This window comes from Bos javanicus, chromosome 25 (genome assembly GCF_032452875.1).
Source record: "Bos javanicus breed banteng chromosome 25, ARS-OSU_banteng_1.0, whole genome shotgun sequence".
NCBI lineage: Eukaryota > Metazoa > Chordata > Mammalia > Artiodactyla > Bovidae > Bos > Bos javanicus.
Window position 1 is genome coordinate 505,779 of NC_083892.1, and position 27,688 is coordinate 533,466.

At 66.6% G+C, this 27,688-nt stretch overlaps 3 protein-coding genes across 10 annotated transcripts; all 3 read left to right on the plus strand.

Annotated features, from left to right (window-relative positions):
• Window positions 1–7,569: 7,569 nt before the first annotated feature.
• PRR35 (proline rich 35) lies at window positions 7,570–9,971 on the plus strand. Its single transcript, XM_061400623.1, has 2 exons — window positions 7,570–8,801; window positions 9,065–9,971. The coding sequence occupies exons 1-2, from the start codon at window positions 7,699–7,701 to the stop codon at window positions 9,684–9,686; spliced, it is 1,725 nt and encodes a 574-aa protein (XP_061256607.1). The 5' UTR covers window positions 7,570–7,698; the 3' UTR covers window positions 9,687–9,971.
• On the plus strand, window positions 9,827–12,662 carry NHLRC4 (NHL repeat containing 4). Its single transcript, XM_061400499.1, is given in 5 exon segments — window positions 9,827–9,852; window positions 10,473–10,593; window positions 11,267–11,294; window positions 11,723–12,316; window positions 12,319–12,662. Coding segments are annotated over 5 exon segments (1,113 nt in total).
• A 31-nt stretch (window positions 12,663–12,693) lies between these two features.
• Window positions 12,694–26,320, plus strand: PIGQ (phosphatidylinositol glycan anchor biosynthesis class Q). 8 transcript variants are annotated; one of them, XM_061400616.1, is made up of 12 exons: window positions 12,694–13,049; window positions 13,115–13,163; window positions 17,145–17,843; window positions 19,326–19,457; window positions 19,538–19,658; window positions 21,025–21,151; window positions 21,351–21,504; window positions 21,621–21,732; window positions 22,298–22,378; window positions 22,861–22,975; window positions 24,257–24,318; window positions 25,016–26,320. In XM_061400616.1, exons 2-12 carry the CDS (start codon window positions 13,126–13,128, stop codon window positions 25,166–25,168), a joined length of 1,794 nt encoding a protein of 597 aa, XP_061256600.1. In that variant the 5' UTR covers window positions 12,694–13,049; window positions 13,115–13,125; the 3' UTR covers window positions 25,169–26,320. The 8 variants fall into 8 exon arrangements, 7 of the variants coding, with proteins under 7 accessions (XP_061256600.1, XP_061256595.1, XP_061256597.1 ...); XM_061400611.1 differs by adding an exon at window positions 22,062–22,125 and having other exon boundaries at window positions 13,029–13,163; XM_061400613.1 differs by lacking the exons at window positions 12,694–13,049; window positions 13,115–13,163 and adding exons at window positions 14,151–14,277; window positions 22,062–22,125.
• The last annotated feature ends 1,368 nt before the right edge of the window (window positions 26,321–27,688 follow it).

The window sequence follows — 27,688 nt, forward strand, 5'->3', positions numbered from 1 at the left end:
GTACCCATGAAGCCTCAGAAGGGCCATGCCCGTGCCGGGCTTTTCTTGGAGAGAGAGCTGTGTTCCAGGCACCTGTCTGGATTTGTCGGTCCTGGGCGGAGCAGAGGGAGAGTGGGGCTGGGAGATAGCCACCCTGTGCCCACTCCCTGCCAGGCTGGGTGGCGTGCGGCCTGCAGTCCCAGCCCAGGCTCTGTGTGGGGCCAGGCAGGCCAGCCTCCCAGCAAGAAGGGGGGCTTGGGTGCCGAGGCCGCACAGGGTATAAGAGGCCTGTCTCGGGCCAGCCTATCGAATGTGAAAGCAATTAAAGCCACCAGCAGTGTTCGCTCCAGGCGGGCCTCGGGCGGCGGGGAGCTGCCACAACGCATCTCGGCTCAGCACCTGGAGACGCCCCCCCACCCCACCTCCTGCTCCATCCGCGGCTGCGCGGCCACGCCAGACCTTGTCCTCCGGGGGCCGGGCTCCATCACCCCAGGGAGTCCCAGGGAGCCTGGGCCCGCATCGCTGCAGCCCTGAGACACCCAGGACATGAGAGCTGACGGGCCTGGGGGCTGCCTGCCTCCCTGTCAGCTGGCCTGGAGACCCCGGCCTGTGCCCGCTCCCCTTGGACACCTTCCTCGGCAGGGAGGGCTGAGGGAATTAGGGGTCAGGGGCCCACGGGTAGGACACTTCTCGAGGACGCAGCTGCTCCCAGGAGGTGCTGCGGGTGCTGAGGTGGGGCCTAGCGGCACCTGGACCTAAGCCGGTGCGGGCGGTGGGCGAGGCACAGCCTCTTGACGCACCCGCGGGGGCGCCTGTCCGGGCTGCGTCCCCCCACGTCCCCTGTCTTTGCTGGCTGGAGCGCCTCCCGGCCCCTTACCCAGGCCGCTTGGCTGCCCACCCGTTGGCCGCGGTGGCCTTCCCGAGGCAGGCGGTGGGGTGTTCTCACTTGTGAGGCAGCCCTGTCAGAAGCACTTAGTGTACAAATTAGCTGCGGCCTCCCGCCTCCTCCGCGCTCTGGGCTCTGGGCTCCGCAGACTCCCGCCTGCCCCGGGCACCCACCCACAACAGCGGTGGCCAGCCGGCTCCTCCGTGGCCCCTGACCTTGACCTGGACAGGGGTGACTGCAAGGGGCGGGCATCCAGCCAGCCAGCAGGGGCTCCTGCTCTCAGCCCAGCACCGAGCCTGCCCTGAGGGCCAGGGCCAGCGTGCAGAGCCATGGGGGGATGGACCCCGAGCCACACACAGACTGCAGCCCCCGCTGCCCCGCCTGCCGGCCGGCCTGCCACTCAAGCAGGAAAAATCGCCTGTGACAGGCCCAGGAAGGCCGGGCCCCGGGGGCCGCGCGGGACACGCACAGCTCCTCTTCCAACATATGGTTGCTGTCGGCCCCGGGCGCTGCTCGGCCAGCGCGCCAGAGCTCTGCGGCCCGAGCTGCGCCCCCACCCGCCCGGCCGGCTGCTCCCTCGGATCCGCCCGGCCCCTGCCCCACTGGTATACGCCCCCCGACGGGGAGCTCACTCCCACGGCAGCCCCCCCGGCTAGCAGCCAGGAGCTTCTGGTTCCAGGACCTCCAGTGCGCGTGGAGAACTGGTCCCGCCCCACCCCAGGGGGTCACTGAGCGAGCTTTGGTGGAGGGGCCAGGGGTGCTTCCCAAGGATGGCGCTGGTTGGGGAGGGCTGCAGTGAGCAGGTTTGGGGCCAGGAGCCTCCCAGCTGCACACCCTCTCCCTTGGCGTGGGCCCACTCTGCGCCATGTCCTGGGCCGGCTGGATAGCCCCACAATGCCCTCCCTAGAGCATGCCCCCATGGGCGCGCCCCCGCGGGTCTGTGGCGGCCCCCACCAGTGCCCCAGTGTCACCCGGTCCTGTCAGTGTGGCTTTGCTGCCCCCTCACAGACCTGCACTGAACCTGCTGTGGCTCCCCAGTGCTCTCAGGGCCCCGGGCGTGACCTTGCCCCTGGGGACCGTACCATGAGTCCCTGAGGCCACCTCGAGTGTGCAGGAGGGAAGTGCCTAGGATGACTCAGGCTCTGCCTGTGGTGGAGCTCTCAGACGCTTGGGGGGCTGCCACGTGTCATCAGCAAGAGGGTAACCATGAGCCATGGCCATCGTCCGCCTGGCGCTGACCCCTCCCAGGGCTCAGACCCTGCTCATGGGCTGTGCCACTGTTCCCCTTCCCATGGGGTGAGCAGAGGCTGCCCGACCCCAACACCAGTCCTGGTGAGGGCTGCGCGTGGATGCTGAGGGGAGGAGACAGGCCTGCCTCGGGCACCACACCGCTGTCCCCCTGCCTTCCCTGGGCCCACTGTCCGTCCTGCCCATGTGCCCCTGGCACACAAGTGCCGGCATCAGTGGAAGTGACAGATGCGCAGCCTTGGGCAAGCGGGCAGAGCAGGTTAATGGCCATGATGCCTCCCTGGAGGCAGAGGGAGGGGCTGCGTGTCTCCCCGCCCCGCACCAGGACAAGCTGAGGGAAGGCTGCTCCCTAGGGCCCCCTGCCCAGTCTGCAGGCCCAGACCGATACCCAGGGAGCATGGGCAGAGGATTCCCGGCTCAGGCCACAAGGGGATCAAGCCCCTGAGCTCAGGGGTCCCTGATGCTGCCTCTGGGGTAGGGCCAAATCCCTGGGCCCGAGCACGCACCAGCATGTTGGGATGCTGGGGTGGGGCCTGTGGGTGGGTCATGACCTCCTGCCTCCCACCACACCCTACTGCAAGGTGAAAGTGGGACAGGCTCTGGGCACACTGTACCAGCTGCAGGGAGCAGAGATGCCCACGGTGGCTCAGGCAGAGCACCGCTGACCAGCCTCCCCTGCCGCGGCCAGGGCCAGCCTGTGCACCCTGACTCAGCACTGGGGACAGGCTGTCAGGCTGAAGCTGCAGCTGAGCTCTGGGACCCCTGCTGTGCACTCAGGGGTACCCACCTGTACCCCTGGCAAAAGCCCTCCTGGAGCCCGGCCATGCCCTTCAGTCTGAGCTCAGGGGGCAGGACTACTCCATGTCCTGCCCATACTCCGGGGAGGGCTGTCCACAGGGCCAAGCTGCCCTCCATGGCCTCCTGCCCCTTCTCTGGGGCTTTACCAGGCTGTCCTGAGACGCCCCTCCCTTCCCCTGGAGGGTGGCAACAGCCTCCAGCCAGCCGGCCCCCTGTGTGGGCAGCAGGGCCTCCCAGAGAGCAGGAGGAGGAGTCAGCAGTGGGGGGCCAGGAAGCTCAGTGCCATCCCTGGGACCCCCAGCCCCAGGTCTCAGGGTGACCTGTGCCCCCTGCCCTGTCTGGGCAGTGCCCAAGATGGGCCGGGGCCTGGCTGTGTGTGTCCGGAGTGGGGTCTGTGTGCAGAAGGAGCAGGCCTCTTGGCCCCGACGCTCTGCAGAGCTGCTGGCGTGACGACCGCTCAAGCTGTCTCCCGGCCTGGGGCTGCCTGCACGGTCAGCTGGTCAGCTGGGCCAGGCCGGGCAGGCAGAGAGGGACGGCTGGTGGGCCGTGCCCACGCCCCGCAGCCCTCCACCCCTCCCACCCTGCCCTGTGGGCTTGCCGGGGGGAAGTGGGGTCTCCCCAGTTGTAACAGGGAGGGTGACACTGGACAGTCACCCTCACACCAGTGTCCTGGCACTGGACGCCCCCAGAACATGGCGCCCTGCTCCTTACAAATGCCAGTCAGGGCTGACCAGAGTGCCAGCAATAGCGCCGTGGCCAGTCACCCTCCTGCACAGCTGGGGAAACCGTGGCCAGGCTCACAGGGCCCAGAGTGCTCCATCCCAGAGACCCTACAGGACACACCTTTGCCCCCCAAAGTGCCCCTGTCCCCGCACTGAGCTGCACTGCCCTGGGCTTCAATGGGGGTTCCAGAGAAGGTGGAGCGGACACTCATGGGGGCCTCTGGGGCAGCACTTGCCCCTCCGATGGCAGACCCCACCCCACTCCTGAGATGGACATCCCGCACCTCCGGGTTCGGACACCGTCCCCTGAACAAAGGCAAACATCCTCTGAGGAACTGGCCTGGCCTGCAGTCTGTGTCCACTTCCAGAATGGTGCTGGCTGCTCAGGGGGACTTCTGCTAGGACCCAGCTGAGACGTGGGGCCCCAGACTATTGACTTTGGATGTTTGGTATCAACATGGAGTCAAGCTTTGCGGGCGGTGGAGCGGCTCAGGCTGTGAGGATAGAGGGGGCGGTGTTTCCTGGTGGGCCCTTTCCCCGCCCCGCCTGGTTCAGTGGCCCTCCGGGGAGGGACGGGCAGTGGAGAGGAGGCCTGCCAGCAGCGGGCAGGGGCAGGGCCCTCCCCAGAGCACCTGCCAGGGGACTGGGGGTGATGCTTCCAGAAAGCAGGAGTGAGCGCATGGGACCCTCTTTTCCAGAGTTAGTGACTGTCAGTGGGCAGGGCAGGGGCTTGGAGGTGCAGAGCCATTCAGCCTCTTGTTTGGAGAAGAGAGAAGGGCACTGCAGGCAAGCCTTGGTCAGCAGAGGAGACTCGCTGCACGAGTGTGCAGGGCTCTGCCCTCCTCAGCCAGCTCTGTTCTCCAAGGTCCTCCTGTCCCGGGGCTCAGCCTCCAGGCCCTAGCTCAGGCGGAGGGGCTGTCAAGGGGCCAGAGCCCTGCCCTGACGGATGAATGCTGACGGCCCCACTCCCTGCGCCCTCGGCCGCTGACACCCCATCATACCGCTGCGGGGACCCCGGGAGACCTGGCTGCCTCTGCGCACCCCCGCGGCAGCCTGCAGGCGACGAGGGCGGAGACGTGCCAGGCGCCCCTCGTTCGGCCGCACACCTGCGTCTCCACTGCGCGCGCCTCCACGGGGCTGCCCGACCCTGCCCTGCTCGGGCGGCGCCACCGGTGTCACCGGCCAAGACTCCATCCACGAGTTGCCGGCGCGGCGCAGATTGCTAAGCCGGTCCCGGGCGCGCGAGGCCGGTGAGTGCGCCGAGGGGGCGACTGCGGGCTGGGGAGTGGGAGAGACGGGGGAGCACCCGAGGTGGGGAGGGGATCACTGCCGGCGCTCGGGCGCCTCCGCCCCCCTCGAGCCTGGGTCGGAGGTCGCCGCGCCCCCCGGAGCCGGCGCCGTGGCGCACGCGCCGCCGCTCCTGCCACCAACTTCGGTAGGTGCAAGTCGGCGTCGGGGAACGCGGTCCGTGGCGGAGGCTTCGGGGACTCGCTGCCTAGTGAGTGACTGCAGACCGCGCGGGGTCCCTCTGCAGTTTCCCTGGCGGGAATCGTGGTCGCGCCCCGAGAGCCCGTGCAGGTCCCTGGGGTGCGGGGTCGCGGCGGCGCCGGGCGGGAAGTTCCCGCGGGGTTCCGGGGCTACGCGCAGACTTATCACGGCGCAGCAGGCTCCATTCTGCCCAGGGCGCAGGTAGAGCGGGCGCGGGCGGCGGCGGGTCTGAAGTTTGGGGGCCGCGAGAGGCCGCCAGGATTGTCCGGGCGTGGGCGGGGCTGCCCCAGCCCCACATCCCCCACTTCGCGGTGTCCAGGCTCCACGAACTATTAGGGCGCAGTAGAAGCGTCGTTATAGGAGGACGCCCTGCAGGGAAGCGGGGAGGGAGTTGGGGTCTGGACTTCAGCCCTGGAGGAGCCTGGTCACCTGCACAACGCCCTGTGGGGTGCTCCCAAGTCCCAAGGGCGCAAGACACAAGGTCTAATCCCCTGGTGGCTGCTGGGGGCTCCAAGCGCTGGGTGCCCCCTCTCCCCCCTGGGGTGGGGCCTCCTGCCTGGCCGGCTGTCAGCTCTCCCCCAGCCAGGGAAGGGTTAGTGGGACCAGGTGTCTGGGCCAGCACATGGGGGGCGGCAGGCCACGCTGGGCACAGGCACCCAGTCACAGTCACGGGTTGGGACACGTGTGAATGAATATGCCTTTGGAGGTGTGGGGTGTGTGCTGGTGTCTGGGGGTGTTTTATGCTTGTGCACAGTCATGCTGGGCAGGTACCAGGTGTTCTCTGGGCCCCCATGGGGTCAGCGGCACTGAGATGTCTCTCTACCAAGCCCCCCTGCAGCCAGGTGACTGCTTCGAAGCCCAACACAGGACAAGCCTCTTGTCTGCTGAGTTCAGGGGTCTAGGAGGAGCCCCCCCAGTCCAGGGGCCCGGCTGGGAGGTGGGGTGGTGGTGGCACCAGGCGGCACAGCTGTGTGGCTCCCAGGGCTGGGTGATCGATGGCCCCAGCACAGCCGCCTCTGTCTCTGGAGCACACACACCCATTTGTCATCTGTGTCTTAGGGGGGCGGGGGGCAGGGGTGGGGCCTGCCTCTGCACCCACCGCCAAGTTCAGGGCGTGTCTGCGGCCCTCTAGGGCCCCAGCCCCTCTCCTCAGCCAGCCCCCTCCTCCCAGCCCTGCTGGAAGCCCTGTCCCTTCCCGGATGGCCGCAGCCCTCCACACCGGAGCCCTGGCCATGCTAGCCCCCTCCCAGGGCCCGTTCTAATGGGCGGCCCTCTCTGCCCCTCTGGCCATTCCCATGATGGGGGTGCCCGCTCAGTGTTTGGAGGCAGCAGACGTGACTCCCCGCCATGTGCAGAGCCCAAAGGCCAGCAGGGAGGACGATCTGCTCCCGATGACTGCCCCAGCCCTGCCCAGCTGAGCCTCAGGGAGTGGGACACATGCCCGTGTGTCCACACCCGTGAGTGACTGTGACCCTGTGCGTCCTCGGTGTGTGTCTGTGCAGTGTATTCACATGGGCGGTGGCCTGTCCACTCTGAGTGGTCTCTGAGCCTTTTGTGCCTGGGCCCCCTGCATTCTGGCAGCTGCCTGGCTCTGTTTCGAGGTGGCCCAGCTGCGCCGAGGTGGTCTCTCTGGGCGCTGCATGAGGAGGGCTCGGTAGGAGCCCTGCACGCTCGTGTGCACGCACTCGCCGAGCCCCAGCCGAGGCGCGCACTGGGGCGGTGGACGGCCCAGGTGGCAGCCCAGATGGACTGTGGAGTGGCTTCTGAGCAGGCGAGCGGGGTGTGGGGAGAGGAGGGTCTTGGCCAAGCTCGGCCGCGGCAGGCTCGGCCGCCGACCTGCCGGCAGCCACCCAGATGGAGCCGGGCTGAGCAGGTGGCCGTGCCGTGGGGCCATGCCGGACATCCACGCCCCTCAGCCTGGCCTGGCCCACGCAGGGTGACCCTCTCAGAGACCGCAGTGCCCAGGGACACCCTGCAGAGCAGGGCCGTGCTGTGTTGACAGGCTCTTAGAGCTCCTGCTGCTCCTCATCTCGGCTGCCCCGGGAGCAGGGGTCCCTTGGGGTGGGGTGAGACAGGAAGGGCCGCGTCCCCAGAAGTGAGTCTGCTCATACTTGGCTTCCTCCAGTCACTCACCAGTGCCCCAGGGGTAGATGGAGACCCAGGCTCTGCTGGCATGGGGCAGATGGGTGTGGATGGAGTCACCCCAGAATTGGGCCTGCCGGGGACTGGCCAACATGTACGTAGGGTCAACCAAGAAAGTACAGGACTTAAACTTAAATTTCGGATAAACAACAAATAATTTTTTAGTGCCCAAATGTTGGCTCGGCCATACTTACAGTAAGAAAGCATTTGCTGTTTGCCTGAGTCCCGTTTCCCCATTTTTGTGTGCTGACCGTGTCTGCTGACCCTCCAGGGAGGCCGGGAGGGAGGCCTGCTGGTCTGGGCAGCAGAGGCCGGGGAGGCAGAGGGCCGCTGTGGTGACGGGGCGGAGGGGGACAGTTCGGCTAGGGCGCTGGCGCTGACGCAGGCCCCATCCGCAGGTGGCATGGGGCCGGGGCCTGCCCGCTAGCCGCTGCCATGTCCCGAGAGGCCGGCTCCTGCCGCCTGGGCCCCGGGGCGCGCACCCGGGCGCGGAAGCCCAAGAAGCCGCACTACATCCCGCGGCCCTGGGGCAAGCCCTACAACTACAAATGCTTCCAGTGCCCCTTCACCTGCCTGGAGAAGTCCCACCTCTACAACCACATGAAGTACAGCCTCTGCAAGGACTCGCTATCCCTCCTCCTGGACTCCCCCGACTGGGCCTGTCGCCGCACCCCGGCCACGTCCCGGCCTCCCGCGGCCACCCCGGGCCGCCCCATGGACCCCTTGGCCCCAGCTGACCCCGGCGCCCGGCCCCGAGGGGCGCGGCTCCCAGATTCCCCTGCCACACCTGACCTGGACCTCGCGGCCACCGATGTCCTCTCCCTGCGTCGCCGGGTCGGGGGCCCCCGGCTGGGGGCCGAGGGCTCCTCCTCAGGGACACCACCCCCTGAGCCCAGGGACGTGCAGAAGGGTGCGGGCCTGGAGGGCCTCCTGGCCGAGTCGTGGAAGCTGGGGTCGGGCGGGGGCCGGAGGAGTGCAGCCGTGGTGGGCGCCGTGGGCCCCGAGACCAGTGTCCCCTGCTACTCCCCGCCCAGCTCCGGGGAGCTCCCCGAGGCCCAGAGCCTCCACCTGTCCCTGCTGGGCGTCAACTACCCTCTCGGCCCGGGCCTCTTTTCCTACCTGGGGCCCTCCCTGGCTGCCGCCGCCCATGTGCCCTTCCTGACCTCGGCCAGCCCCCTGCTGCCCCCAGCCGCTGCCTTCCCTGCCCCACAGCCCCCCGAACGCCCCACCCTGGCCCCCCGCCTGTACTACCCCCTGCTGCTGGAGCACAGCCTAGGGCTGCCGGCCGGCAAGACCGCCCTCGCCAAGCCCCCTATGCCCCCGAGAGGGCCTCCTGGGGCCCTGGTCCCTGGGCTGCTGAAGGTGCCAGTGCCGGGGCTGGGTGGGCCCTGGCCCCGCAGTGCTCTCAGGGACCCCGGGCAGGAAGAGCAGCTGAGGCAAGTGGCCCAGAGCGACCCCAAGAGAAAGCTGGCCCTGGGGGCCCAGCCAGAACTCCTGAAGGCCCCCTGCAGCCGAGCGAGCGTCAGCGCCCAGAGCAGGTGGGTGTGGGGTCCCAGTCATGGGGCACTCAGGGAGGCGGGAGGAGGGCTGAGGGGGCAGGGTGGCCGGGTGGCCCCCCACCAGAGCTCAGCCGCTAGGAATATGGACTGCAGGCTGCAGAGGGGAGACTGAAGCACACAGCCAGCCTTCCTCCCTTCTGGGGTTCTGAGGCCCCAGGCGAGGGTGCCAGGCTGCACAGGGGCATGAGGGGCGGGCACCGTGGGGACAGTGCAGCCTCCTGACTGGCTCCAACCATCCCCAGCCTGCGGACCGGCCCCTCCGCGATGCTCTGGCCTGAGGACGAGGAGCTGAGCGACCTCGAGACCGCTGGCCCCGCAGCCTCACTGCTCCCGCAGCCGCTGGGCCTGGCACTGGGGGGCCCTGGGCATGTGGGTGGGGACCTGACGCGGGCCCTGGGCGACTGTGCCAGGGCGGAGCAGCGCCTGGGCCAGCTGGCACCCGCCGGGGGCCTGGCCCCGCGGCCCCTGCGGGAGCAGCTGGGAAAAATCCGCCGTGAGCTTCTCACCATCCACCAGGCGTTGGTGCGGGCCGCGCGGCCACCCGACGCACCCCTTGACCTCTCTGTGAAGCGGGCTCCCGCCAAGGGGCACGAGGTGCCCACGGGGCCATGGACGCAGCCAGAGCTGGGCCCCACACTGGCCCGGGGGACCCCAGAGCCACGCGGCCTGCTGGCGGCCCAGCCTCTGACCGGCCACACCACCAAGTGTGAGGCCGACTCCAGTGTCCCTCCGCCGGCCCTTCCCCTGCAGGGGCCCGAGGACCCTGTCATTCCCAGCAGCTGGGGCCCCCACGGTGGGGCTGGGGGCTCCTGGCCCCCCGAGGCCGTCCCGGGCCTGCAGAGACCGCCGGGTGCCGAGGTCTGACCACAGCCCCTGCTGCCCCCGTGGTCCTTCCTAGACGGGTGCCCTCCTCCAACCCTGCGCCCGCCGCCTGGCTCCCCTCCCCTCCCAGCATGCCTGGGGACAGACCCCCACCTGCTGTGGCCACGCCTGCCTCTAGGGCCATGCAGGCACCGCCCAGGGCCCCTTGGTGAGCACGTTTGTGGACATTAAAATGGAGACCACCTTCACACACCCGTCTGGGCTCCTTCTTCACTGCCGCTGCAGCGTCACCATCCACGTAAATGTCCCCAGACTGGGCGTCGGGACACAGTGTCCTGGGCCCTCCCCCGGGACCCAGAGTCTGGGGAGAGAGTGGGGCGCTATCCACAGGGGCAGAGCAGGGGCAGGGAAGGCAGGCATGCACAGTCTCAGATTCTCCGCATTTCTGCATACAGGTGGTGGGCACAGACCCCAGGGCATGCCTCCAGCCCCATCTGGCCGGCCAGCCCTAATGTCAGATTCGTCCAGGAGGCTGCTCGCTCTGGTTAAACAGTGCCCCACGTGCTGTGGCCCAGGGCTGGTCGCACAGCGTGGCCTTCACTGGGCCCTGGCCAGCCCCTGCAGCTGCGATAGGCATCGGGCGGCTTTCACAGCCCACTGCCTCCCTCCCAGTGCGGCCAGACTTGGCTTTCCCACAGCGGGGGGAGGGGTGCCCCAGGGACCCTTGGGCCCAGCTAATCGCTTCTCTGCCTGGGAGCTGGCCACACCTCTGTGCCCACCCAGGAGTAGCCCCAGGAGGGCCGCTCCTGCCTGCTCTCGGCTCCCCAGGCTGGGCTGGCCGGGCTGGGGCCAGTCGGATCAGGACTGCAGCTGCCCATCAGCCGTGGCGACAGCAGATAGCATCGCGCCCACCCCCAACAGCCTCCAGAGCTGGGGTGTAGGTGGCTGGGTAGGGAGTGCTATGGGTTACAGACACGGGCTGAACCCCACCCTCAGGGGCTTCCTGGAGGGGCTTAGGGGCTGAGGGCTGACCCACGCATGAGGGGTCTGGAGAATCCCCAGGTCCCGAATCTGAGGGAGCCCCCTCCCACTTCAGCCCCCCATTAGCACTCCCACTTCTTAGCACCCACTGAACAGATGTAAGCCTGACTCTGCAAGAGGTGTGTGATCCCCGCATCACAGGTGCAGAAACAGGACCCAACCTGTAGCCTGTGCGGGGGGTGCCCCCACCCTGGGCTCCGGTGAGTGAGCTAGCCAGCAGGCGAGGGGCACAGCCCTTCCCTCAGTCCTGAACTTGTGGTCTGGCTGGAGGACGGAGTGGGTGCTATCCCCTGAGGTGGTGGCAGTAGAGGCCCTGGACCCCTGGGGAGGGTGGCTGGGTGGACCTTGAGTGCAACCAGCCGGACAGGTTGAGGAATGTCCCAGAGGCCAGTGCAAAGGCCCCGAGGCGGGAATGCGGCGCCGCTGGAGGGTGTCTGGCGGGTAGCAGCTGAGTGCCAGGCTCTTTCCTTCGGGCTTCTTGGGCTGCAGCTCAAAGGCCACCTGGCCAGAGCTCTGCCGGCCCCTCCCTGAGGCCAGGTGGCTCCTCCCACCCCCTTGAGCTCTGGTTTCCAACAACACAGGCCTGCGGCCCAGGGAGCCTGGTCCCAGGTAGGAGATCCCTCCCCCCGGCCAGAGAGGCCTAGGAAAGGACCCCTACTTTATCCCTCAGGGCTGGAGGTCTCCAACAAGGCCCCGTTCCTCTGCCTTTAGAGAAACACTGCTCATCTGTCACCCCTACCCCACTTCGGACAGTGAGGTGCCCCGAGCTCTTCTTGAACCTCAGAGCGGAACAGCAGCCATCTGGGGGTCGTGTGTCTCTCAGAACTGTGCTCAGGGACCACAGCTGGGAAAACAGGGCCCAGATGCATGACTGGCAGTCGGGGCGTGGTGGGACAGTCAGGTCTATAGGTCAAGAGGACACCAGGGTGCCAGGAAGCCGTGTCGGGCCCACAGCGCTGCCCGGGTCACGGCAGGCTGTTACTTGTCTTGCAGCCCCACGCTTGGCTGGACTGGAGGACTGGCTCAGAGATGCTGAGGCTGTGACGGCAGCCCATCGCCTGCTCCCAGGCCTCCTGCTTGGACTTCCTGGGCCTCCCCGACCAGTGCATCAGCCACGGCCCAGGGACGGTGCCCCGCACTGGACCTTCCCGGAGGCCCTGCCTGCTGCCGGTGGCCCCGGCTGCTTGGGCAGATCCCAGTGCCTGCCGCAGCTACCGGGGGACCCCAGGGCCTGCACTGCTCCCCAGATGGCCTGCTCTTCCTGACAGCGGGTGCCGCACCCTGCGTCCACGTGCTGGACCTCGAGGGACGCTCCATCTGCCACCTGCCCTGCTACGTGCCAGGGGTTGGGGCTTTTGTACCGGAAGATGTGGTGGTGACAGCTGCTGGGCTCGTGGTGGTCAGTGACCTGGTCCACGGGGCTGTCCGTGCGCTCCAGCACACCACCCAAGCCCCTCAAGGCCGCTGGGTGACGGTGGGCTCCTTCTCCGCCCCCCGGGGGCTGGCTGTAGATGCCTTCGGCCGCCTCTTGGTGACAGACTACGTGCCTGGGGCTGTGCACAACTTCACACTGGGCCCTGACTTGGCGCCACTGGCCCCTGCCTCCCTGCTAGGCCTGGAGGGCCCCTGCTGGGTGGGCCTGGCGCCCGAGGGGGCCTGGCTGTGAGCGAGGAGTTTGGGGACGTACAGCTGTTTGGCAGTGCCCGCCAGCCCCTGGGCTCCCTGGGGGACCTGACCGGGCACCCCTTTGGCAGCCCGGCAGGTGTGTGCACTGACGCAGCGGGCGGTGTCATTGTGGCGGACCAGCGGCGGCGCCAGGTGACCCTGTTCCGCCAGGCCAGGGAGCCCATCTGCCTGGTTTCCGAGGGGCTGAGGCGGCCCCTGGGTGTGGCCTGTGGGCCCCAGGGCCAGCTGCTGGTGGCAGACGCAGAGGACGGCGACATCAAAGTGTACCAGTCCCACCTGGAGTTGGACTGATACTGTGGGCTTGAACCGCAGCGCCCCTCTCTGTGCGTGGCGTAGCCCCCTGGGCCCAGACCATGATGGAAGGAATGTTCAGGTTTCTCAGAGTTCTCCTGGCGTGGGCCTCACCCTCCTGACCCTGGACATTTGCTGACAGTCCTGAGCCCCGTCATACCGGGCCCTGGCCTGGACTCCTCTCCTTCTCCTGGGGAGGATTCAGATTCAGGGGGCAGCCGGAATCAGCTGCCTCCAGCCCCCAGGGTCTAGGAGGTCTGCACTTTGGGGCCAGCAGCTGAAGCCTGGATGTCTCTGGCGTGTTGGGCCAGCCGCCAGCGCTTACCCGGGCCGGCTCTCCATTCAGTGCTCCAGCCCCAGCCTTCTAATCAGAGGGAGGCAGGCAGGGTAGGTGTGGCTGGGCTGGGCTGGGCTGGGCAGGGGTGCGGCTCCTCACTGTCCCCTGTTTTCAGAGGTGCCCTGGATGCCGAGACTCCTGCAGCTTCTCTGGGCCCAGCTGAGGTAAGAGGGGGAGCAGAGGACGGGCCACCTGGAGGCACCCTGGGGTGACACACAGCTGGGTTACCACCCTCCATGCTCCGGGCCCATGTGAGACTGTCTGACCTCCTGGAGCTGGACCAAACAGCTCAGGCTCATGGGCAGGGGGAGAGTCCCAGGCAGTAGTCAAGAGCAGGAGAGCCTTCCTGTGAGCACAGACAGAAAAACCAGGCTGGGGGTGCCGAGGAGTGGGGTTCCTCAGAGTCTGGGCCCAGCCAGGCTCCCAGCTCCATCAGGGGCCCCCGGGGTGGGCCACGCCTAGTCTGGCCCTGGGCGTGGTGAGGAGGTGGTCTCAGGGTCCATCTGTGTGTCCTGGCTCCTGAGAGCATGGCCCTGGATTAAGTGGGTCAGAGTAAGGAAGTGCGGAGAACAGGTGCTGCGTCAATGCTGACGGCTGCTGCTGAGTTAGGGGTCTTGTTCCCTGAAGAAGAGGGGGCCAGAGGCGCCCCCCAACCCCCATCCCAGATGGCTTCAGCCTCTGGACTGGCCCTGCAACTTCAGGGGTCGCTTGGCCTCTGCAGGGAGCAGAGTGCTAGGGGGCCAGCCCGGAGCTGAAGAGGCAGTTTCTTCTGGGACCCCTGGCGCCCCACCCCCTCCGGGGCCTGGGGGTCCTTTAACCCCGCGGTGATGGGGCAAGGTTGGACCTGGAGCCCTCAGACGAGGAAACCAGGGACAGGGGAGGTCTGGACGCCGTGGTGGGGAACTGGAAGGCAATGGTTTGGGGGACACTGTAGGTAGACTGGGGGGGACAGAAGCGCTGCGACGGGGAGAAGGCTGTTGTGCGCAGCGCGTGGGGAGACAAGGCCGCCAGAAGGACCGGGGCACTGCGCGGGCCGGCCGCCGGCTCCGGGACCGGAACGTTGCGTGCGCGGAACGCTCCGGCGGGGGCCAGCGGGCAGCCCGGGCGCCTGTGCGGCGGACCGTCGCGCGGCAACGCCGGGAGCGGGCGGAACTGGGGCGCGTGTCCCGCGGCGCGGCCGCGGCGGGGCTGGGGGCGTGGAGCGCTGCCGCCCGCCTGGGCCCGCCCGACGCGGTCCCCGACCCCAGCCGGACCCCGCCGGCCCAGTGCACGGCCCCGGTGAGCACCGCGGGGGAGGCCGGCGGCCTTGGGGCGCGACCTTGGGGGCCCGCCCCGCCGGGCTGTGCGCCCAGGCCCCGCCGCGGCGGCCGGGGAGCCCGGGGACCTCCGGAGCCGACGCGGGCCTCTTACCTCTCGGAGCCCCTACTTTCTCAGCCGTAAAGTGGGGGCGCCACCGGAGGCCGGTCGGGGCGGCGACGCCAGGTTCGCGGCGGGCCACGGGGGCGCTCTGGCGGGGCGTCTGGAGCCCGGCCCTGTGCGGTGAGGGGCGGCCGGCTGGTGCCCTCTGGCCCGCCCCACACGGTCCCGCCGTGGACCCGGTGGAAGGGCATTCAGGGTCAAGGGGACTCGCCATCAGCGCTTTACCGTCGTCTCTGACTGCGGTACAGGCCAAAACCCAGAGCCCTGGATTCGTGTCCTTTCTTCTGAAAAGAGAGGGGGAAAGCCCTCTTTAAACACAATCCTTGTTGTTTTTAATCGCAGACATAAGGAGTACAAGGAATTCTTGTGAGCTACCAAGGGCAGTGATCAGGAGACTCCCCAGAGGATGGTTTTAGGCAGTGAGGGGTCCCTGGCCAGTCATAACTGGGTGTTTGCCCTGAATCAGTTCTGGCGGAGGACGACAGACTGCTGGCTTCACAAGGTAGATGGTTAAGTTCAGGTCGTGTGGAGAGGGGTGTCCCACAGACTGTTGCCTGACCTGGGGTGGTGGGCTGGGTCACAGGGCACCTGGTGTCCTGGGTAGCAGGCAGCTTTCCCGGGCTTGTGGCCTTGTCTTTATCGCAGTCTTTAAAGATGCACACGGTGCCGAGTTACTGCCCCGCTTTCTCCCATCTGCACCTCTGCTATCGATTGCCTGCTCTTTCATCTTTTTCTGGCTGTCTGATCTGAGCAGACTTCTTTGTGTTGGTCACTCCCAGAGGCTGAGGTGGGGGTGGGGATGGAAACTTGCCCCTCGATTTAAGAGTTCTTTCTCACTGCCCCACAGATGGGAACACCACCCTCTGCCCTCTGCTGCCTTCCCCAGACATGAGGAGCTCTTCTTCTCCTTTCTTTCTTTCTTTTAATAGGTAAACTTTGTAGATGAAGCATAGAACACACAAAGTGCACAGATCGTATGTGTACAGCTCGATGAATTTTCTGCAAGTGAAACCACCGTGTAACCAGCTTTGCCCAGAGCATCTGCTCACTGTTAGGCCAAGTGTGTTTGTCTTCTGACAGTAGCAATGGGCGGTTTTCTTAGCTCCTGTGAGAGGAGTCCCCAAGCAGGGGACCGTGATCCTGTCAGTTGGCTGACCTGGTGTTTGCAAGTGGCTGGTGCTGAGAGGCTTGTGCCGTGCTGGCTGCTCCCCGTTGGTGGTCAACATGCATTGGCGGGACTCACACGCAGAATGCCTCTGTCCCTTTTGTGATGCCCTTGACAGGTGTCAGGAGACAGGGCAGTCCTTGATGCCCCTGCCAGTGGCCACAGGGACTTGGCCCGGGGCTGCCTTTGGGCTCCAGGGCTCCCTGCAGACGCCATGTTGCCTGCTGTCTCTGATCTCTGCAGGGAGGGGCATTTGGGAGTCTGGTTGCTGCTGGACTCAGGGGGACCCTTTCAGTCAGAACCCATAGCGGGGAGAGGCCTCTCCCTCCAGCCCGCTCTGGGCTCCCTGGAGGGGAGGAAAGTAGCTGCCCCAGTTGCCTGTTAAGTCGTGGGCGTGTGAGGCCCCCTCCAGAGCTCCCGACTCTTAGGAAAGGGCTCCCTCAAAGTCACGCCTCCTCAGCCTCGCTGTCCCCCTGTCCCCAAGGGCCTGGTGAGCCCGGGGGCCTGGAGGGCCAGGCTCAGTGAGAGGCCTGTGTCCCTCCTTCGGGTGTGGCAGGGCGCTGCTGTGCGCTTTGTGCTGACAGTGGGGTCGTTCGTGTCTGGGAGGGGGCCAGAGCCCCAGTGAGCCCTCACCAAGGCGAAGCTCCTGCCCGCCAGGCCCGCCAGGGTGGGACGTGGAGAGCTCCTGAGAGTTGGCTCCGCAGCAGGCTGACTCTCGTACAGGGTGAGGCTCGCAGCCCCGCAGGACTCAGAAACCGCGGCCTCTTGGGGAGGTTGTTGCTGTCCAGGATCACGTGAAGGCTGGGGAGCGCCACCCCCATCTCTACAGCCTGTAGGGGGAGGTCCTGAGGGAGGTGCTCAGCTGTGACAAGAGGGTGGGGGCCCAGGGAGGGGTGGGCCCCATGCAGGGGGAGGCTGGGGCAGGGTGGATGCCGGTGGATCCCAGCCTGAGCACCGAGGCTCCCCAGGGGCTCACTCGGGCACCAGGCACGTGCCCAGGCATCTTCTGGGGCCCCCACACCAAGGCTCACAGCTGCTGGCAGTGGGCACGCGCCTGACTTTCCTCAGCTCAGCAGTGATTTGTTTAGATGTGCATCTTTGTTCTTGCTAGCTTAGTAAGTCAAGCTTTGAGATGTTTAAATTACTTTAATTGTTAATGAGATTGTAGATTTTCCCTTGTGCTGCAGTCAAAAACCATAATCAGTTCTTTAAAAACAAAAATTTAGCCCTGTGCTCAGCCCCTAAGTGGCGCTGAGTTTCAGGTGCTTGTGTCTGGAGCAGGGAAGCCTGGCCCTGTCTCTGGGTGGGGGTGGGCGTGGCCTGGGCCTGTGCACACTGCAGCCCAGGGCGGAGATGGGCAGCTGGGGGCTCCCCCGCCAGCCTTGCGACTAGACCTGAAGCCGGGTCGCCCCCATCTGTGGGCCCAGTGGCCACGTGGATGTGTCTGTCAGGGTCGTCTGAGCCACAAGCTGTGGCCAGAGCCTATCTCCCCAGCACTGGCAGCCACCCTGGGCCCTCACAGGACAGTGGTGGCTCTGAGCTGAGCCCTCCTCTTTTCCAGCGGCCCCGGCATGGTGCTCAAGGCCTTCTTCCCCACGTGCTGCGCCTCGGCAGACAGCGGCCTCCTGGTGGGACGGTGGGTTCCAGAGCAGAGCAGCGCTGTGGTTCTGGCTGTGGTGCACTTTCCCTTCATCCCCGTCCAGGTCAAGGAGCTCCTGGCCCAGGTGCAGCAGGCCAGCCAGGTGGGCGTGGCTGTGCTGGGCACCTGGTGCCACCGCCGGCAGGAGCCGGAGGAGAGCCTGGGCCACTTCCTTGAGGGCCTGGGCACGCTCTTCTCCCACGAGCCCTGGCTGCAGCTGTGTCGGGAGAGAGGCAGCAAGTCCTGGAACTGCAAGGCCACCCGCCGGCAGGGGCCCGCGCCCCTCGCCCCTGCCTGCGAGGACCAGGTCATGCTCATCTTCTATGACCAGCGCAAGGTGCTGCTGTCACGGCTGCACCCGCCCGCAGCCCTGCCCGAGCGCCAGGCTGGGGATGCCACAGCCAGCGCGGGTGGCCTGGCTGCCGTCTTTGACACAGTGGCGCGGAGTGAGGTGCTCTTCCAAAGTGACCGGTTCGATGAGGGCCCCGTGCGGCTGACACACTGGCAGTCGGAGGGCGTGGAGGCCAGCATCCTCGTGGAGCTGGCCAAGCGCGCGGCGGGGCCTGTCTGCCTGCTGCTGGCCTGTCTGCTGTCACTGGTCTCCGCTGCCAGCGCCTGTCGGTAGGTGTCCCCGGGGCAGGGCGGGTAGGTCGGGCCCACAGAGGCCAGACGGGCCCTTCTGAGGCCCACGCTGCCCCCGCACCCCGGTCTTGTCCCATGTCCCATCCCCAGTGGGGGCTGCTCTCTTGGTGCCTCTTGCTCTGGGTGAAGCCAGGCTTCCCAGCAGCCTCGGTGGTTGCGTGGGACCCACTGGGGAGGGGACGCGGTGAGCCTCAGACAGCTCAGGCCTCAACAGGGAACTTAGGTGCTGGGGAGACCTGGGCTGTTCCGCACAGGGACCCCTGCTGGTCTCCCGGCACTTGCCCACCCCGTTCCCTGGCGCTGCAGGAATGGCCGCACTGGGAGGCTGTGGGCAGTAGCCCCTCACTGTCTGCTGGGGGCTGGTCTCGGGCTTCACCAGAGCACTCCTGGCTGTGGGCCCTCTCCCTGTGAGAAGCCCCCCAGAGGCCCCGCTGGGTGCGGAACAGCCACGCTGTACCCCAGGTCAAGGGGTTTGGCCTCAGGTCTGGGGACGGGCCTCGCCTACTCCCCAGGGGCTCTGGGGGCACGTGGCCCTGTCCCCACAGAGAGACCAGCAACTGTGTATGGGCAGCACCTTAGGTTATAGGGGCTGCTAGTGTCTTGACCTTGAAATGAGTCATGTGACAGTGTCTGGGCTTGCTTGGGGGCACTTTAGAGAAGAGACGTTCCTTCGCTTTTGTTGGCTTTCAAAGAATGCAAGAACAGCTGCTTGCGGCTCGAGTGCCCCCAGTCCCGAAGACCCAGAGGCAGGCGCTAGGCCTTGGTGGCCATCAGGAGCCCCAAACAGTGTGAGGCGTGGCTGTGGCTGCAGGAGCGAAGTCCTGGGGGGCTGGCCTGGGCCTTGGGGAGACCCTGCCCATCGCCTGCCTTCCACTGGGTGGAACGGGGGTGTGCTGACTGCATTTCTCTCTGGGAGTTGGGTCAAAGTCTAAACCTCCAGGGTCAAGGCCCCCTCCCCCCGCGGCCCTGAGCGTGCTCCTTTGGCGGCCCTGCACGTGGCAGGCGCCCCGTCGGCCCCTCCGGCCAACAGCAGGGCTCTGGGCTGCCCCGGACTCAGGCGCTGGGTTTGCCGTTGGACACTTGGTTCACATTCGCTTGAGAACACATCCTCTCAACGTCTGCAGGTCTGTGAAGCGTCTGGTGCTTCCTTTGCTGCGTGAGGGGTCAGTCGTGTTGGGCTTGACCCTGGACACGGTCGTCTGTCCAGCAGGTGCTCAGCTTCAGTGCTTGGAGTTAGCACCTCGTGTTCCCAGTTGATAGGAGCGACTGTGACCCCCACTGGGCTGCCCACAGGGCCTCCCCTGTGTCCACAGCCCACGGAGTTCAGCAGTGTGGCCATGGGTGTTTGGGGCCGCCAGGGCCTTTTCCCTTTGCACGTTGAGGGGTAGTAGCCGTGACTGCGGCAGCCCCAATGCAGGGAAACCCGAGGTCCCGAAGGCCTATTGCCTCCGTGCCCCGCAGGGTGTTCCGGCCGTGGCCACTGTCCTTCATCTGGAGCAAGCTGTCTACCTGCGAGCAGCTCAGGCATCGGCTGGACCAGCTCACGCTCGTCGTCAGTGCCCACAGGGCCGAGGGCCCTGCCCAGCTGATGAGGTGCGGGCGCTGCGGGCCCCCTGCCCCCCACTGACCCCTGCGGCTGCCTGCACACTCACGCCCGCTGAACCTGCTTCCAGGAAGGCCAACACGCTGGTCTCTGTGCTGCTCGACATGGCCCTGGGCCTCCTGCTGCTGTCCTGGCTGCACAGGAAGGACCGCTTTGCTCATCTGGCCGAGGCGCTCGTCCCTGTGGCTGACGTGAGTTGGCGGGAGGGCCCCGGCTGCTCTCCAGCACCTGCTTCCTGGGGGTGGGGCGAGCCCTTCCTGGGAGCAGCTCGCAGCGGGCCCGCCCTGTCCCCTCACAGCCACTGTGTCCTGCGGGACCCGTGGAGCTGCATAGATGTGGGCCCTGTAGCTGGGCCACCTTGCTGCTGCTGGCCTTGGCCTTCCCGTCCTGACGGTGGCCATCTGGAGCCCCTGTGCAGGCTTTGCAGGGGCACCACCTGCCTGCCAGGCCCAGATCCCAGCGCCCCGTGGCCCCGCTGTGCGCAGTCGTTTCTGCTCTCCTGGCCGTCAGCCCAGGCCTGTGCACGGTCAGCGGGTCAGTGTCACGGAGACCCCGTGCCTCCAGGCTGCTCTCTGTGGTGCACTCAGCCTCCCGTCTGCCACCCCCCCGCCGGTTCTGTGGCTCCCGCACTGAGGGCCAGAAGCCCCGGCTTCCTCTCCCAGCCATGGCCGCCTACCTGCTGTCCGTCCACACAGGCTCTGAGTTCTCTCTGCCGTCTCAGCACTTGTATCGGGAGCTTGTCTTTTTGCCCAGGGCAGCCCCTCAGCACCCCTCCCAGGCCTCTGGGGCCCTCTCGGCCCTGGGTGTGGTCAAGCCGCTGAGATCTGACTGTAGCATCCTTGTGGGCTCAGCCACTCCTGCTATCATTAGTCTCCAGTCACAGGTGGGCACTGGGCCTGCTGGTGGCCAGGACCCCACAGGGCAGGAGCCCGCAGGCCAAGTCCCGTAGCTTCTAAGGGAGGCTGGCCCAGGAGGGAGGAGGGGGGACCTGGGGGTTGGGAGGGGGCTCGGCCACTCCACCCGTTTCATCCTCGCTCTGCCTTTCGGCCAGTTTTATCCTAGGCCTCTTTTCTGCAGAATTGCTCAGAAATATAAATATTTAATTTAAAAATGAAAGCTTCTTCCTGCTGCCAAGCTCTTACCCTTTAAATATTAAATAAGCTCTATTTATAAAGAACATTCTGTTCCCTTCTCACTGCCCCAGACGCAGCAGAGGCCATCACCCAGGGCTGGGAGAGGCCTGTGTGCAGGCAGGAGGGGCTGGCAGACAGGGCAGGGACAGGGCGCTTGTGGCCCCCCATGGGTACCGAGGCCCAGGCCTGAGGGCCCGCCTGCCGTGCTTGCACCGTGTTCCTCCTGGGGTGGCCAGGATGGGGGTCGGCTTACTCGCTCCTTGTGAGGCCCCGTGCCAGACCCTTACCCCTCGTCATTCTTCCCTCCGTGGGACCCTTCAGCTACCCCACCCCTGCCCAGCTCGTGGGCCCCTGATGAGCTTGAACCCCCAGGCTCATGTAGGGTCCCCAGGTGGGTCACCGGGTGACACCCCCATCCTTGCAGCGTGTGGCCGAGGAGCTCCAGCATCTGCTGCAGTGGTTGATGGGTGCGCCCGCCGGGCTCAAGATGAACCGGGCGCTGGACCAGGTGCTGGGCCGCTTCTTCCTGTATCACATCCACCTGTGGATCAGTGAGTGCCGGCCAGCCCCGCGGTGCGTGCCCCGGGGACAGAGGCCCAGCTGAGGGGGAAGGGGGCCTCTTGGCCTCTGCTTCCTGTCGGCCCAGCACCCTGTGTGTGGAGCTGGGCCACACCTCAGGCAGCCGACCTCAGGGAGGACCAGGGGCTGCAGGACCCCGGGCACCCCTCAAGGCTGACCCCGTCCCGCCAGGCTACATCCACCTCATGTCCCCCTTCATCGAGCACATCCTGTGGCACTTGGGTCTCTCGGCCTGCCTGGGCCTAACGGTCGCCCTGTCCATCCTGTCGGACATCATCTCCCTTCTCACCTTCCACATCTACTGCTTCTACGTCTACGGCGCCAGGTGGGTGTGCCGCCCCCCGGCGGGCTGGCGCGTGCAGCCCCGGGCCCTGGGCGCAGACAGGCTCCCGGGCCGGGCGGGTGTGGGGTGGCCCCCACCCTGACGGGAGTGGTCTGCAGGCTCTACTGCCTGAAGATCCATGGCCTGTCCTCGCTGTGGCGCCTGTTCCGAGGGAAGAAGTGGAACGTCCTGCGCCAGCGCGTGGACTCCTGCTCCTACGACCTGGACCAGGTACCAGCTCCGTCCAGCTGGCCTTTGGCCTGCGCCGGCCCATGCAGTGGCCCGGGCATCACAAGGGGCAGCCTCGCTCCTGCTCCGCAGGCCCCAGGGGTTCAGGGAGCTGCAAGGGGCAGGGTGTACACGGGGCCATAACGGGGCAGAACTCGCCGCAGGCGGGGACAGACCCTGCTCCGGGAGGCTGCAGGACAGCAGGCGCTGGAGGTGAGTGCGCATGGGGCCTGGCTCGTCCTGTTAGCTTGTCCACACCCGCCACAGGGACCCTGAGTGCTGCCCTTCAGGGTGTTCTCTTCCTGCCTAATTTTCACCCCCCTCCTGTCTAGTGTATGGGCTGCACACCTCTCAGCTGGTCCTGTCTCTACCCACTCTCTGCCCTTGTGTCACCAGGTCTGGAGGGCAGGCGTCCCTCCCAGGACTGGGGAGGGCTGTCCCAACTGGCATCAGGCAGCGGTGGGCGCTCCACCTCTGGACTGGCGGAGGGGCTATGGTCAGTGCAGGTGGGGGCGCCCCAGCGTGGGGCTCTTGCTGCTGCTGATGCTGGCATCCTTTCTCCTCGTAGCTGTTCATCGGGACCTTGCTCTTCACCATCCTGATTTTCCTGCTTCCTACCACGGCCCTGTACTACCTGGTGTTCACCCTGGTGAGCCGAGTGCCACGTGCACAGAGTGGTGACTGCCGGCTCTGCCTACCAGCGGGCAGCTGTGGGCAGACCACCCACCTGTGCCAGCCACAACAGAGGGTGGCTGTTCTGGACTCTGTGTACTGGGCCCTGGAGTGGACAGGGGTCCACCCTGGGGGTACCATCCCCTACTGCCCCGGCATACGCCGCTGGATGCATGGAGGGCAGGGCTCTCCGTAGTGCGGGGGGGGGCGGAGTGTGGCCAGCAGAGGGGCGTGGTACCCGGGTGGCTGGGCCGAGGGGCCAGTGGCGTGTGTCCCTGGGTTGGAGTGCCCCGTCTTCTGAGTGGGAGGGGGTTTCGTGACTCCTGTGCTCAGGCCTCAGGTTCAGGGCTGGGCCCCTGCACGCCCCGGGGACCTGTCAGGCCGCTCAGCTCAGGCATGTGCAGCATGGCTCTGGCCACGGTCCCAGGCCCAAGACCCTGAGCACTGTCTGTGCTGCAGCTCCGGCTCCTAGTGGTCACCGTGCAGGGCATGGTCCATCTGCTCGTGGACCTCATCAACTCGCTGCCGCTGTACTCGCTTGGCCTCCGGCTGTGCCGGCCCTACAGGCTTGCGGGTAGGTCTGCGTGCTGGCCAGGGAGCACGCTTGGGGCCCTGGAAGCCGCGGTTTGTGTGGCAGGCAGGCAGGGAGCACAGGGCCCTGGTTCTGGGGCGTGAGCTTCAGGGGGAGCCCGCCTTCAGGTTCAGAGGCTGCACGCGCAGCCCTCCTGCCTCCTGAGCCTTTCCTGGGATGAGTGTGCAGTTTGCTCGGAAGCGTGCCTGCAGTGTCGCATGGGCAGTGCCTGTGTGTGGCTCAGAAGAGAGACGTGTCCCCTGTGGCTGTGAGGCTGTGTGCCTGCTGGCGTCCCTCCACTGGGGGCTGGCCCCCTAGAAGACTGCTGCCTGCTGCGGCCACACTGGCCAGCCCGGCCACCCCCACTGGCCCCCCTGCAGGCAGAGGCCCCTGTCTGCATGCTGACATCAGCTGCAGGTTGGCCAGATGCCCCTGACGGGAGGCTGTCCCCACTGCAGGCACAGGGAGGCCAGACCCGACTGGTCAGAGTTGTGGTCCAGCCTACCCAGTGCAGGGTCTTTGAACAGTCGGGGAAACTGGGGGTTCCTGGCGTGGCCCCCGGGTGACCAGTGTGCCCAGGAGGCCCTGGGCTGGTTTGCAGCCAGCAGCTCGGCCCACCCCAGAGCTTGTGGCGGCTGCTCGCAGCCAGTTTGGAGTCAGGAGACATGAATGTGCGTGTTTGTGGGCTTTGGGCCTTGAGTCTGCCCACCGGATGTCCTCAAACCCTCTTTCCGAGAGCTTCCTCCGCTGACCCCCAGGTGGCCCAGGCTCCCCCAGTCCCCACCACACCTCAGCCCCCAGACCTGGCACCTCCCTGGCCCCGCCTGCGCTCAGGCCTGCGCAGTCCTTTTAACTTCACAGGAAAGGAAAGGCTGCAGATGCCGCCTCTTCTCTCCACTGCGTTGCCTTGGGGCCTCTTCATCAATTGATAATTAGCTCCTATTTCTCCTTTTAAGAACCTTCCACCTTGGGGATCTCCAGGCATGGGAGCCTACACTGCAGGCTAGAGTGTGGTGGGTCCCCGAGTCAGCTGTGCTGGAAGGCACTGTGATGAGCAGGGTGCCCACCCCCCAGTGGGTGCTGTGTCCACTCTAGGAAACCCCTGCCCTGCTCACAGAGCAGCACAGCCTGCTGGCTCTTCCCTGCCTGCAGACCCTGGGCTTTGGTCTCAGTGCGGTTCTGCCGGAGCTCTGGTGAGGGGCGGCTGCTACCCACAACGTGCAGCCCTCCAAGGGGCGCACTGCGGGGACCGCCCCGCCTCACCGGGCCTCGCTCTCCTCACAGCCGGTGTGAAGTTCCGGGTCCTGGAGCACGAGGCTGGCCGGCCCCTGCGCCTCCTGATGCAGGTAAGGCCTCCCTGCGGCCCTCGCGTTGCTGCCCGTGGACAGGCGCCCTGCTCACCGTGAGGCCCCCTGTTCTGGGGCATGTTCTCTGCCCCCCTGGTGGGGGGCCTCAGGGGCCCCGGGGAGACTCCCCTGCTCCCAAGGCCTTTGGGCACCGTGACGCCTCCTCTGCCTGGGCCTTCCCCCAGCGTTGAATCCCTGTGGTGTGCCAGACACCCTGGGGTACCCAGGCTCTACCTGTTGGGCCCTGCGTCCCTGTGTCCTGCCCTGGGCCGGGGCTCTGTCTCCAGGCAGGATATCAGAGACTTGGCACAGGCCAGCCCTGTTGGGTTGGGGCCTGTGCCCCTGGGGCTGTGGGCCAGTTGCCTGAGGCGCAAAAGCAGCCAGGCTGGCCTGAGAGGAGAGTTCAGAGGCTAAGGAGCCTGTGTGGTTTTCTGGGGAGGCCTGGAGCGAGGTGGTTTTCAAGAAGTGAGTCCTGGAGCGGGGTCTCGGCCCCCGCAGCCGGGCCAGAGCAGAGCACTGCTGACTGAGGCCCGGGCCTGTCTGACCTGTGTGCCCCAGCAAGAGTGTGTCTGGCTCGGAGCCAGCCCTGCCCTGCAGTTGTCCAGCCCAGGGACCCCCAGGACAGCCTGCAAGGCCTGGAGAGGGAGTCCGGGGGTTGGGGCCATGTCCTGGCTGATCGCTGCCCTTGTGCTTCCAGATAAACCCTCTGCCCTTCAGCCACGTGGTGCGCACCTACCGGCTCCCCAGCTGTGGCTGCCACCCCAAGCACTCCTGGGGTTCCCTGTGCCGCAAGCTGTTCTTCGGGGAGCTCATCTACCCCTGGAGGCAGAGAGGGGACAAGCAGGACTGAGGGCCCGGCCCCCGGCCCGCCTTGCACCGCCATCTGCCAGGTGTCAGGGCGGCACACACCTCTTGCTGCCCCTGGTTGTCGGGGCCTCTGCAGGCCCCACCCGTCGCATCTCCACCCGACTCCGGTCCTGGGGGTGGTGAGGAGGGGGATGCGCGCAGTCAGCCAAGCCAGCACCCAGCTTCAGCACCATCAGCTCTGCCTCGGGGCCCCCTGCTGACCTGTTGTGACGGCACGGTTCACCTTGTCCCACCGGCCCCTGGACCTGCCCCAGACCCGGACGGGTGTGCAGAGCCTTGCCTCTGCCCGCTTTGCCCGTTCCCAGTGGGATGGGCCGGCGATCTTCCTGGCTGCTCCCCTGCACCCCGCCCTGTCATGGGTAGGGGGGCCCTTCCCAGGGTGCACTCAAGTAACCTCGAGACTCTGGCCCCCAAGCATCTCCTTCCCTGGGGGCTGCTCCCTGGGGTCCCCAGTGCCTTCCAGCTTGTCTCAGTGGGGAAGAAGCCAGCCAGTCTGGGGGATCCAAGCCGCTGCCAACCCCCAGCCCGGTCCAGCGGTTCCAGGAAGCTGGGCAGCAGTGCCTCTGGCACCGAGTCACACAGGGCTTCCTGTTGACGCTTCTGGGAAGACTGTTCTGCAGCAGGAGCTGCCCACAGACCTCTGGGTGTCTCTCAGTGAAGCCAGGCCATAGGGGGTGCCCCTGCTGGCAGCAGGGACCCGCCCACCTGGCTGCCCGTTCCCACCCTACTCCCTGCAGGATCAGGCTTGTTGGCTATATCTTCCATCCTGTCACTGGCCTGTGGCAGGGGCAGGCAGCCCCCAGGCAGGGGTCCCAGCGCTGGTCTGTACCTGCCTGGCAGCCACAGGCAGGACCTGGGTGTGGGTGTGAGCCCAGAGTTCCGGGGATGGGGGCCCTCAAGAGGCGGTGGCGTCATGTCCAGCGTGTCATCGTGAAGGTGGAGACGTGTGTGCAGCAGGCGGTGGGGCTGTGCCCCCGTCCACCCAGGCACTCAGGACTGCCCACCTGACACCCACGCTCCCCTGCTGGGGGCTACAGTGGGCAGGCCTGGGCGTGTCCCCACAGCCCAGGGTCAGGAGGGTGGGTCCTGGCTCTGTCTTTTCTGCCGGGACAATAAAGCCTCCAATGTGCTTGGAGTGCGCCACTGTGCCTTCATCAGCACTTGAGCAACGGGGTCTGGGGAGGTGCCCCTTCTCCTTGGGCGGGGGCCCCCACTGTCTGTCCTAAGACGATGACCAAGCTGGGGGGCAGTGGGCATTCCGCAGGCCTCTGCAGATGTGGGGGCTGGGTGTGTAGCCCCTTGAAGATGTCCTGGTGTGGATGGACGGACCCAGGGCCACTTGCTTTCTAGTTTGGGCCTTGCCCTGGCGTGAGGGGCTCCCAGAGCAGGACATGGGCCTGGGGTGCAGACCTTTGGGTAAGTGGGTAAGCTCTGATAAGCGTGTTGTTGCCTGAGACCTGGGACTCCACACACGGAAGGGGTACTTCCTGATGGACTCTTCATCCTGCAGCTTCCAGGGCCCGCGGGTGACTGCCCTGAGCCTGCTATCCGGGCTGTGGGGGAGAGGGTAGAAGCCTGAAGAGGCCACTTGGCAACTTCCAGGCCAGCGTCTCCACCGGGGTCAGCAGAGGACCCACGTGGGGCCTGGCGGACAGGACCACACCCCATGTTCTGCTGAGAAGGGTCTCCACCTTCAGAAACAGCATCTGGGGCCTGCCTCACCTCCTGCTGAATTCTCCCCTGCTCCGCTCAGCCTGCTGGGCAGCGGTAGCCACGTTCCCGGCCTTGTCAGGCAGCTGTCACTCGTTTCGGGTACAGGACTGCCTGTCCATCTCCCAAGGGCCAGGCCTGGCCCCAGAGCCAGCAGAGGGAACACTGGCCACTGGCAGCCACTGAGACACGCCACCTACACGTCTCGGCTACTCCCATCCTGTCTGGTCTCTGGACCTGTATGGCTTTCATCAGTGGCCCCCACCCCAGCCCAGGGCTCTGACTGCTCCTACCACGCTGACCTAGGGCTTTGTGCTACATACAACTCAGGCTGCCCTGAGAAATGGACAATTCCACTTTGATCTGGGGCCGCTACCTCCCTGACAGGTCTTCACGGCTGCCCACAGAGGAGGGCCCGGTGCTCTTCTGCTGCAGAGGTGGGCTCAGAGAGGGATGGCCAGCTGCTGAAGCAGGTGGCCTGAGGCCCACGGTGTGCTCACGCTGTAACTTCTCACCAGGAGACAGCCGGCACGTCACTTCGCGCCCTTCACCAGATCCCCGTGGCTCCCAGCTTCCTGCAGCCGCTTTGTTGAACTCATACTCTGATCATCAGTTGCCCCTAACTGTGCCCTGAAAGGCCCACTGGGCCTCCTATCTTGTGGGCCCAAGGCCTGACCTACGTACCCAGTGCACGGTGAGGCAAAGGGAGACGAGAGGGGTGGGGCAGCTGCTTCCCCCTCTCCCTTTGCCCCCAAGCGTCCCCAGCCCCGCTCTGCCTGTCCTGGCACTGGGG